This window comes from Pleuronectes platessa, chromosome 11 (assembly GCF_947347685.1).
Source record: "Pleuronectes platessa chromosome 11, fPlePla1.1, whole genome shotgun sequence".
NCBI classification, from domain to species: domain Eukaryota; kingdom Metazoa; phylum Chordata; class Actinopteri; order Pleuronectiformes; family Pleuronectidae; genus Pleuronectes; species Pleuronectes platessa.
In genome coordinates, this window is record NC_070636.1 from 24,087,559 (window position 1) to 24,099,834 (window position 12,276).

At 39.5% G+C, this 12,276-nt stretch overlaps 1 protein-coding gene across 5 annotated transcripts in view; it reads left to right on the plus strand.

Annotated features, from left to right (window-relative positions):
- gabrb1 (gamma-aminobutyric acid type A receptor subunit beta1) overlaps window positions 1-6,873 on the plus strand; it is a 47,914-nt gene extending 41,041 nt beyond the window's left edge. Inside the window, exons 6-9 of one of the 5 annotated variants that reach the window (XM_053434490.1) lie at window positions 414-566; window positions 4,949-5,223; window positions 5,700-5,708; window positions 5,933-6,873. In XM_053434490.1, the coding sequence (XP_053290465.1) occupies window positions 414-566; window positions 4,949-5,223; window positions 5,700-5,708; window positions 5,933-6,310 (815 nt within the window). In that variant the 3' untranslated portion in view covers window positions 6,311-6,873. Of the gene's footprint in view, window positions 1-413; window positions 567-4,948; window positions 5,232-5,699; window positions 5,709-5,838 lie in introns of all 5 variants that reach the window. The other 4 variants (XM_053434488.1, XM_053434489.1, XM_053434491.1 and 1 more) reach the window with 4 other exon arrangements.
- The last annotated feature ends 5,403 nt before the right edge of the window (window positions 6,874-12,276 follow it).

Here is a 12,276-nt window from a genome sequence, read left to right on the forward strand (position 1 = left end):
GGTTGTTGGCCCCACCCCCAACCCCTTACCTGGAGGACCAGGTGCGGATTTTGCTTGGTTGACCTAACTCTATAAGCACCCGCTAATATACTTATTGTTTGACCACATGGATCAGTTTAAAACCTGTTCTCTTTTTCCTCTGTTATCTGCGTTATGTGTTTTATGTGATCATTGCGCTATATGACTGCATCTTTAAATTCAGTATATTATAACTGTAATATAAGTGTGCAGATTTTCTTTGATTTTGATTTTGCTCATTTAATGTAGCTATGTGTACATTTTAGTAAATATAACAATACTAACAACTTGAACAGCTGGTTCTTCTTCACATTTTTTCCCAGGCTGGAGGTTGCTCAGACTCCTCCTCCTATTCTATATTCTCTCACAGCAAACTCAACTCCTGTCTTCCACAGGCTCCTATCCACGTCTGTCCCTGAGTTTTAAGCTGAAGAGGAACATTGGCTATTTCATCCTCCAAACCTACATGCCTTCCACCCTGATCACCATCCTGTCCTGGGTCTCCTTCTGGATCAATTATGATGCCTCGGCTGCCAGAGTGGCCCTGGGTCAGTGCACTTTTTATTTCTTCACAGATCATGGGCAAGGTATGGTGATATAACGCTAGTGTGAGTGGTGTGGCTGTACATCCAATTTCTCCAGTTCTCAGGTCTGATTGGTGCCTTCCCCAACTGTAAGTTTGGAGCTTTCCAAAGATGTCCAGTTGCATTAAGATCAGGACTCAGCGCAAGCCACTTCAGAGAACTCCAATGTGCCAAGGACTCATGACTGAATCAGAGCTCTGTGATAGTATTATTATCTTCAGAATTCTTTTATAACCTTCTGATTTCATTGATCAAGGCTCCCTGTGCCAGACAGGGCAAAGAGGCAACATAAAACGGAGTCTCCTCTATGTCTCACTGGGGGGGTGGAGCTATTTTCTCTAAAGCTGCATATTCTTCTTCTGTGAACATAGAGCTGCAGTGACTTAGCCAAAAAATAAAAAAAATTATATTTATATTTAGTTTGATCTGGTCACAGGGACAATAAGCCGTCTGGAATTCCTTTAGCCTTTATCTTGACTTGGATCGGCTATTAGTTTCTACCCTGTTTCTTCTTTTTCATGTCCATGCTCAGTGTGGTGCACACAATAATACCAGAATGTGTATGGGCTCAGATTATGCTCAGAAATATTTTAAGGTTGTAAAGCCAAATTCAAAATAATGGACAAAAATAGGTGGTTATAAGTGCATATCCGTGCATGTAGTATGTAGTTGTGAATCATCACTTGTAAACCTGTAAAATAAACTTGCACCAGAGATTAAAATCGTACACATGAAGAAAACATTTAGAGTGCAGAATTATATGCATCTGAGTGAATTTATAGGAAAATAGTTAAATTTATGAAAATAAGGTGAACGTGAATATGAATACAAGAAACACAAAAAACAACGTGACAAATAAATGTATTTTTAACTTACAAATAGAAAGCCGACGTTTTTACACTAGAATCTGCACAATGACAACTCAATCACAAAGCAGAGTCCAATGAGGAGGTCGAGTGACAAAGACTTGAATGAATATGATTGATGTAGCGGAAAGCTGATGCTTTCCTGCTGCCTTTATGACATTAAAATTCAACATATAATCTTTTTTAATTACATGCTTCCTCTGACATTCCAAAAAAAGTCTAACTTTTTCTTTGGAATATCTTAAAGCAACCTGTGCCACTTGAAAGCTAAAATTTGAACCATCCCGAGAAATATCAACATCTACACAAATACAACATTTCACTGATATGACTGAAAGGACTCTGGTGGATTTAGTATCAAATGTGGCCTGTCAACACTTTAGTCTACCCAACGCTAACCACAAAGTCAATCCTGAATTCAAATTGCAATCGGGGATAGGGGGGAGCCTTCTGGGTCAGCTGGCCTGCTACAACAGCCTGAGTTACTGAGGCGACAAGGACACATCAAGTTAATGGCCAAACCATTTCAGTTTTTACCACAGCAATAAGTCTCCCATTACAGGAGTTGTGTCTGTATGTGAGCCAGAGGTGATTCAGAGCACAGCACAGCTACATAATTACTCCCACTTTGTTAGATTTTTACAGGAATCTACTCTCCAATGTGTAGCAGTCGTCATCCGTTATAGTACACTACATACAAAATGTTTAAGTAAAGGCAAAGGGTAAGAAAAGTCTTGACTCAGCCCAAATTTCACATTTCCAGTAAATTGATTATAGCACATAATTATACATGGACAATCAATTGCAAACAACACAGGAATTTGGCTCAACTTTGTGTTGGAGACCTGCTCACCCATACAAACCTTCAAGCATAGACACAACCCAACATGTGCTTTACATGGTGTATGGCACGATTTTGGACATGCTATGTCCTCATACACTGTCATTGTGTCATTAGTGTCATCTCCATCTCCATCCCATGACACATACAGCAGAATCTGGTCAGTATCTGGTGAGTATCTGATCTGTATTTGGGCAGTTCCAAATTGGCTGAACTATGAGCTGAACCTGGCTTTAAAAAAATTACAGTTTCTACAGCAGTCTTAACCCTTGTCACTAGATTTGACCATTTCGAGGCTATTTTAAGATTCCTTGATTGGGAGAGAGCAGAATGTCCATTGAACCAATCAGCAGTCAGACGAATGCATGGATGAGCTTTGAATGTATGTATCTAACAACCAGTCACTCATAGAAACTTGACAATTACGTTAAAGAATGTTTTTTTTTAGTATTTTACATCAAAGTCACTCAATTGTGGATCGTTCCACACTTGGGGTGGTCGCATAAATAGGAATTATCTAACATGACCCATCACAAAACTGCAGTTGACCAATGCTAGTATAGCTAATATCATAATTGGCAATTGTGTTTGGTTCTCATCTGGTAATCCTGTGAAAACAAAGATTAATAAGAATACTGTGCTATAGTGTATGATTTAAATAACTCGAGTGACTAAACTCTGTCCATCTACATGTAGAGCTCCTCCGCTCCCTTGTCTGGTTACCAGTGGCTGCCCGCATTCACTTCAAGACACTACTACTTGCATAGACGTGCCATGATGCCATCCCTTGCACTTATCAAATGTATCACTAGAGATGGACTGGAGAAGTACTTCACTACATAAAGACAAACACTGTCCAGAGCCTTCTAAGGGAAGTGCTCAAATGCCAAGCTTAAGGAGTGAGTCTATGCCTCTGAATGCCACAAAATTGTTGTGGTCCAGTCTAACCTTGAAACGATATGACTTCAGTTTTAAATTGAGTGTAATGTTAACTTGCTTCCCCCTGAAGATCAGTAAGACTTTAATTAGAGTTTTGTTGAGGTTAGTTTTACTCAGGAGAATGTCAGTCAATATTGCTCCTTGGTAATGGCCTCATAAATAAATGTATCCATTTTTTGACAGTGATATTAATTCTTAAATATGAATGGCTATTTTTAACCTTGCTGAAGTTCTGGAGCTGACTCCATAATTGCTTGTATTGTGAATGTCCTTTTGCAGAAAGTAAAAAATGCTTCTTCATGTCTGGCCTCTTTCTGAATGAGCACTCATCAACAGACAGGGTTGGCTTTGACATTGTTTGGTGTTTTTGGAACATACTGTTCTTTTGACAATCGGAGCTTCTGTTAAAAGAGTGCTTGAATCAATGAGATGGGTCTGAAACATGACATTGGGCTGGAGCACATTACCTCTCTAGGCAAGGGGACGCAATAAATCTAAAAGCCAGGAATGAGTCATGCAGAGGAACATACACATAGGCAGTAAATGCTGGAAAGCTCCAGCTTATATTTCAGACAATCTGGTGAGGAATGAAAGGAACTGTGACTGATAGATGGATTGGGAAACAGTTGAGAAGCTGAGGTAATATGGGTGGAGCACTTGGTAACTTCTGGGGAAGTAGGTGTGGCCGGTTCTGTCTCTGGAAGGAGGAGACAGTTGTGCCTGAGGAGTATAGCGGCCATCCTCCCAGTCTTCCCCATCTGCATGCCCAAGTGTCCTTGGGCAAGATACTGAATGGCCCCTCATAGGAAAAAGTGCTGCTCATAGATGCGCTGTATGAATGGGTGTGTGAATGGGTGAATGGTATAAACAGTACTGTAAAGCGCTTTGAGTGGTCATCAAGACTAGAAAAGTACGAGATAAATAGAGACCCTTTACCATTTAAAACAATAACCATTGCTGTCAGAAGTTTGCAATCATGTTTTCTATAGTGTATGTGCGGAACGTGCCCACACAAGCATATCACATTGACCTTGTGATGACAATGTTACAGTAATGTGCTGATATTTATCAGCTAATGTTAACCATGGTCATCATTTCATCATGTTGGCATGCTAACATTTCTTAATGAGCACGGAACACAAAGTACAGATGAGGGTAGGGTATTTAGTCATAAGAAAACATAATGGACATTTTTACATAGCATGAAATGAAAGCTCATGCATCCTCAAAGTATTACAAGTCCATCATATTCTTTGATGATGTATTTCAGTCTGAACCAAACATTTTCATACTGATGATGGAATTAGAATAAAAATCGCCAACATCATTAGGTTGTATAGCCTGGGGATGACCAAATTTCATGAGAGTCCAAAGAGCAGTACTTGAGGCATTTACCTCAAAACCAAAAAGTCTTATCCAGGTACATGACGCTCTACAAGAAAAGTTATAGGGTAACCAACGCTAGCATGCATCCCTTGAATAGATGTACATAATTTCATGCAAAATAAACCCCATTTGTGTCCAATATTCATAGTGCCAAGCAAACATACAATGCAAATGTAACACTGTTATTGTCATTGTCATCTTTTAAAGCACAAAATTACAGGCAAGCAGAGCTAACGGTGTTGTCAGTTACCAGTTGCTGTTACTAAAAGACCCAGGTCTAACTGTTTCTACCCACCACATCTGCTTGTCTGCAGGTATAACCACGGTGCTGACCATGACCACTATCAATACCCATCTAAGGGAGACGCTGCCGAAGATCCCTTATGTCAAGGCCATTGACATTTTTCTCATGGGCTGCTTTGTCTTTGTCTTTCTGGCATTGCTGGAGTATGCCTTTGTCAACTACATCTTCTTTGGCCGTGGTCCTCACTTGCAGAAGAAGGTAGCAGAAAAGGCTGCCAAAACCAACAATGAGAATAGGAGCAGAATGGAGAGCAACAAAGTGCAGGTGGGGAGAATATATTGTGCAGTTATCATGTTTTTTTGTTGATGTAGAGGCCTGACACAGACCAAGCTGAGCTGACCCTTAGGTGCTGTTGGCAGATTGTTACAATACTGATTGCTGTGTGAAGCTAATAATGCCTTTTTACTCTCCTTGTGGACAAGTTTAATTTACTAACCAAAGATGACAGGGAAAACGTTATACTGTAAATTATATTTAAACTCCAAAGTCTTTAGGATTAATGCAGCTCTACACTCTTTAATGAGACACCTATTGAGTGTTCTTCAAACCAATCTAATTGGAAAACAAATTGGAAATTGTTGACCATAGGTAAATGCCAAAGTGCTTATACCAGATGTGTTCATATTCCGGGGTAGACTGTCTCCTCTATCAAAAGGTGACACAAATGATTGTATCGAGAAATGTATAAAGACTGCAAAAATAATAAAGGATTAAAGATGTGTTCATCCAAAACTGTATCCAGTGCACACTTTTATAACCAGGGCAATTGCATTCAGAGCTTTTATGCTGATGCTTAAATGTACAGTACATCAGTGAAAACGATATTGACCCCTATGTTGCTGCTTTACAAAAAATAAATCTTTAAATACAGATCCTTTATCTCTTACCTGAATGGGGCAGTCCAAGACATGATAGAATTCACCTAAATAAAATGCTGCATGTAATTAGGGAGACGGCTTTTTTGTGTGTGTGTGTGTATTTGGATATTGTTTACAAAACTAATTTAGTAAAGTATGGCAACTTCCCTCAGGTTGATGCTCATGGCAACATCCTCCTGACCAACCTAACCAGTGAGATGAGTGGAGCAGATATGATGGGAGCTTTCCACGACCCTCGGGCTACCATGTTCTCTTACGACAGTGCCAGCATACAGTACCGTAAGCCCATGACCAGCCGAGACCTGTACGGACGACCGGCCATTGATCGGCCAATAGGCCATAAGAAGGGCCGCTTGAGGAGAAGGGCCTCACAGCTCAAAGTCAAGATCCCTGACCTAACGGATGTCAATGCCATAGACAAGTGGTCCCGTGTTGTCTTCCCAATCGCATTCACCTTCTTCAACCTGGTCTACTGGCTTTACTATGTCCAGTAGGGGGGCAGTAGTGAGCCTGTGTGGCAACACCACTACTAGTGAATTGTTAGAAAAGCTACCTAGGTCTTGTACAGCAATGAAAATAATCCATTTATATAAATACTGTTTTGGAAAGAGTAGTACTGGGTGACTTTACAATGTAAATACAATTTAAAACAGAGGTATAATATAAAACAGAGATATAATTTATAAAAAACTACTATCACTTTTATTGTAGTCATCCAAACAAAATAGATAGATATAAATATTACACACTAGAGGTATGGTATTTCTAAGTCCAAAGTTGCCAAAAGACATTGGTGACCCCAACATTATGGGTAATGGTCTTTCAATTGTTCTCTTTTTCTTACCTTCTTTTATCTCACATTTTGCATGTGAATGCAACACAACATTTAATTTGCTTAAAGGTGAAAAAAAATAAAAATAACAAGATAAAGAAGCCCGGTGCAAAAACAGTGGGTAACTTAAGAAGTGTTCACTTGATTTTGTGATTGAACCTCAGCCAGCTATTAAATAGAAGATGTTTTGGTGAATGCCATCATAATAAGGTAATCTTCATTCGGTTTAAGCTCAGTACCCTGACTGGGGTAATGTTTGTGGAGTTGAGGATGTACCATTGTGTTGAGATCCTTCTCTGACAGCCATTGTGACCTAATAAACATGTTACCTTTGCTTTTCATGATTGACATGATTTTGTTAGGATTGTGCCAAGTGCATGTGCATTTATCTGCTTTCGCACAGCAGACCAAATTCAGTTCCCGTCATATCTATTAAAAAAGCTTTGCATGGCTCTACTAGGCCCTTTATTATAATCATTATACTGTATGCTTTTGAACAATCATTGCATTTAAGATAAGCACAGGGCAGATATTAATTGGAAGTCACACTAATCTCTCAAATGTAAAAATTGTAGTCAGATTTTTAACAACAAAATTCTCACAGTGTCTGTGAGCATGTGCGATGCAATTTTCTTTAAGGAAATCAGGTAAAGACTGACCAATGATGTCACCATGCTTTCAAAACCACATTCAATATGCCAAGCCCTGATAAAACATGCTGCTTATGTTGAAATACCTACAATCAGTGTGGTGAAAATAATGGATGAGTCCACACTCATGCAATTGAAGGAAGTATTGTGTCCTTTGCAGTCTCCGGTATAATAAAGCATATAGTAAGGGTCTGGAGGTTAGGGACATGGATGAACATATAGAGAGTCTGACTTTCCTACAGGAGACTGGAGTTTGTATTCTGTCAAAGACTTGCAAATAATATTTTATACATTTGTTTCAAGCCTAACCATGATCTTAGTTTTCTTAACCCTAACCAAACCTTTACCGTACTTTATTTTCTCACCTTAACGTAACTATACCATACTTACCAGTTACACACTGGTGGTCATGTTGAGGGATGAACCTTTCTTCAAAAAGATACATGTACTTGCTCAGTTGGTGTTTGGTGATGATGGTGGAGATTGTTGACTAAAATGTTGCTCCAAATTCTCCTATAGATTTTCAGTTGGTTTATTTACAGTAATCTACAAGCAGGGTTACAGTAATTGTCTTGGTGGGAATGAGATTATCTGCTCAGTGACCAGATTAGAAATCGATGACTGTCAATACCATGTTGGACATGATAACGGCTGCCAGAAGTCCTAATGTGATTTTCCATAGCCCTGTAAGTTGCTGGTGTGATAACTGACCATGCTGACTTCAGCACTCTACATTCTTAGGGTTGATGGATGGACCTGCTTTTATTGCTGCATTTGTTTTCATTTCAAAGTGTTAGCAGGATTGGTTACAGAGCCTGTTGTGACCTGGCTATCTCAGCTGCATGTTCCCCAAACAAATCCTGGATATTGTTTGACATCATAGGAAACATTATTACCTCTGCCAAGGAGGATGCGTTTTTCATTTGTGTCTGTTTGACTGTCATCAGGATTACAAAAAGTACTGAACCAATTTGCACAAAAATAATGAAATATTTAGGCCTGATTGGCACAGGGGGAAGTACGCCTTGGAGTTGCTATCAACAGGGCTATTTGACAGGTATTAACTATTTATTTACTCTAGTAACAGGTATTACCTATTGACTTACTCTAGTAAGTCAATATTTAATACCTGGCATGTACAGTTTTCCTGTTAAATTCATGACCTCATGGTATTTAGGTCGGAGACTCACTCTATCAACATGATGGTGCAGATGGATCAATAATACATAGTTCCTCATTTATAACGTTTATAAGGTAAACCTGTTACCACATATTGTAATAATGTCACCACTGCAAGGTTACATTGACTGACAATATAATTTTTTATATATTGTACTGATTAAAAAAGCAGTTCTACAATATTAATGCATTATAAGTATGGACTGGATTAAAGTGTTAATTCCTATATTGTACATGTTTAAATGAATGACTACTTAGCTGTATGTAATGAATGGCTTCCAAAAAACAGACAAAACAAACATTGTAAATCAGATCCAAACCATATTTGGATGTTTTGAGAGAGAGAGAGAGAGAGAGAGAGAGAGAGAGAGAGAGGGGGGGGGATAGATAGATAGATAGTCTGAGCAAAGCCGTCGATTCAACATTCTCAGTCTCAGTACAGAGGACACCATACTTCCTACATTAGCTCTGAACATTGAAGTTAGGTTTAAAATCTCGAGATGGGAAATAGGATTTTGATCAAACACTTGTGAAGTTGTCTGCTGTTACACCCCCGCTAAACTCCAACACATTGTCTGTTTGTGTAATTTTTTTCTGTCCTGCATTGAGTCACCTGCTACCTCCCACATTTTAGACCTGAGAGGGTTTTGCCTTAGCAAACACTCCAACCAGGTTTCTTTGTGTTTCAGTTCTGTTTTTTTACTTTGAACCCACTGCTCTTATACAGCCCTTGGGTGTACAGTACAGTCTCTGAGTTGGCCTGACCATTCCCTGTCACCTGCATGTTGGCTAAATTAAAGTGGAATTGGAGACGCTGTCTTTCGTAGAGACATGCAAGGAGGGATGTCTCCTTCGGTTGTGGCAGGGATTCTATTTAGCTGGTCTCTGTTTGTGTTAATGCTGTGGGGTGTGAAGATTCCCAATGGATAAACTGCTGAGTTCACTTTAAAGGGGAATTCTGATTTTGTTTTTCTCTACCTGGGCCCTTTGTTTATAAATGTGAAATCCAAAGACTTTTGAAACAGTCCAGTAGAACTTCTCCATCGGCAGCGGCAGTGGCCACAATGTACTCTTATAGGACAACTGGGACAGCTCACGAAATGTCCACTTAATGTTTTATTTATCAAGAAAAGGCTCATGATGTTATTGTGGGTCTTGGCTAAGAGTATGGTAACATTACAAATGGTGAATCTGTTTTCTGATGGGGACAATGTCCATAAAGCATTTGACTTCGATGGCCATCCCTTGTAGTATGTGGATTAAAAAGTTCCCAGAAATTGAAGCTTGAACAAGAAGAGAGAGGCCCCAACCAGAGGAGGGACAATGTGCTGAAGGTTGTGCGAGACATGTGTCATGTTGTAACTCTCTTGGCAAAATCCAGAATAACAGTTCAAGCCTTTTATTTTTTGAAAAAATCCTTTTCAGTGGACATTTCATGGATTGTATTCATTGTCCCGGAAAATTACATTGTAGCCGCTGTCATTGTGTCGAGGCTGAAAGTACAGCCCATCTACTGGATTCCAAAAGTATTTTACTTAAAACATATCGGCCCAGGGTGAATATACAGTTGAAAACGCTTTTACACTTTACACTTCTTCTTCACATAGTGATCATGATATAGTGCTCAACCGTTTATATGGATCAAAAAGCTTGGGACATAATCGTCTGTTGTTTAACTAATTCGGTTACAGTGATCAAGTAGTAAACTGTGTTCATTTAAGGTCTTTTCATAGATGTTTGGACCATAGAAAAGTTATGTTTTACAGTTTTTACCGGCCCTGTCAGTTATTCACTGCTCCTCTCTGTGTCTCTATCATTCCTGCTGCACACTGCCAAACATCTTCGAGCCAAACCAAGCGCCCCACCATCTCCTCCGGCTGTTCGTCTAAGTTAGAAATTATTTTTTGTTTTTACCAAGCCCATTTAAGAGGTTAAAACATAGGTCCGGTGACACTGTTTATCTGTGTGTCCGTGTCCGCCTGCAAGACAGAGGAAGAGAGCGAGCAAGTGAGCAGTGGAGTCAGTGTGTGTGTGTGTGTGTGTGCAATGTTACCGCTCCCTCAAGTTCTGGGACTGTCATACAGAATCTATGCAATGCGTGACAGTAATTAACTGTTTATCCTGATCATTTTGGTCAGAGTTACGCTAACTTTGTGCTCATGAAAATTCAAGGCAGAGATCTGTAAACACAGCAACATGCACGAGGAGTCGGACGCTCACACAGATTGTAAATAAAAGTGCTATCATGGACATGAGTAACATACGGGTTCACATGACAGTGAACACACCTGAAATGTGGATCATAAGAAATCGTGTGGGTATTTAAACAGTTAGTCTTTAGCAGAGCTCCCACTTTCATTAGACATAATTCCTAAAAGACATGAGAAGCAAAATCACCATATTAATAAGATCTAATTAGTAATAAATCGGAATTGTCCTTCATCATATAAGCTATTTTTGTTTTGTTTCGGATAATACCTTTCTTAGGCTTCTTAGATTTCCTAGTGGTTGACAAACAGTATGGGAACTTGTTGTTATGACCAATGCTTGTCTTATCAGGGCTTGAAACAAAAAAAAAGCAGCAAAACCAGATGGGCTTCAACAGGACACAATATAGCAATGTCCTCTTTCTCATGGCTGAATATTGTGCCTTTACCAAGAATCTCAATATTTTCACAGGGTCTAAACTTTACTCCTAAACCATCTTGTACTTTTTCTAGATTAAGAAGAATAAGGAGTACCAGAAAAGGAATTGGAAACTGCCAGAGCTTTTCTGAGGCTCTGACATAAGGTATCATTATCTAAGCGTAGATTGTAGTGAGACATTCCAGCATTATGATGACAATCTTTTGAATTCAGTGTCCTGCAAGTCCGCTGCAAGGCTGTTCTCCACACTGCCAGCGTTGCTGTTTGTGGAAATGAGCAGAGTGGAGGACGGAGATGAGGTGGAAACACAAAAGAAAAGAAGAAGCTCGCCTGCCACCACATCAAAAGGACACAGAGCAGAAAGACATGTTTTCTGTGGACCGAGGAGCTAATGGAAGCCTTGAACAACTGGTTCGCCTGCAGGCTGTCGATGGAGAGGACATGTGCTGGACTCTTATTGTGTAATATTACTGTATAATTTTTTCTCTTATGCTCTACATGTTCTCTCACGTGAAATGGGAGGTGGGCGTGTTTGAAGTATACGGGTCTTGTTGGTTGTGTAAAGACAAACATCTTTGCGTAATGCTTGTGTGTGTGTGAAAGTGAGTGTGAGGGAGAGAGAGAGAGAGAGAGGTTGAGGGAGAGAGGGGCCATATGGATACATGTGAGAGGGAGAAACCATAAAATATAAATTCTTTGTGTCAGTTTATAGACTTCAAAGAATAGTTTAAATAAAACCACTGACATCTCTACCATCTACATTTAACGTGTCCTTTTGTTGACAAATACATGAGCATGTTTGCCTTTTACCAAGGAAGTTGATGCTTCGCCCTTCTGTCTGTGTCCGTTTGTTCGTCAGCAGGGAAAAATCGGCAGACCCTGAAAATAACCAAGCCAAAAACTTGTGACCCCCATAGACTGTATTTATCGCAGTATTAAGCCCCCACCAGTACACACTCTTGACCAATCTTAAGTCAAGCTGTTCAGCTGTCAATCATGTTATTTTACTGCAGTTTTATTGCATCAAATAACTAATTAACACTAAACTTAACAGAAAACATAATATTAGAACAAACATCAATGTGATACCTAAAATGACAGAAACCTTCTTTGAGAAAAAGGTCCATGTAAATGGTCTGTGATTAGAAAGAGC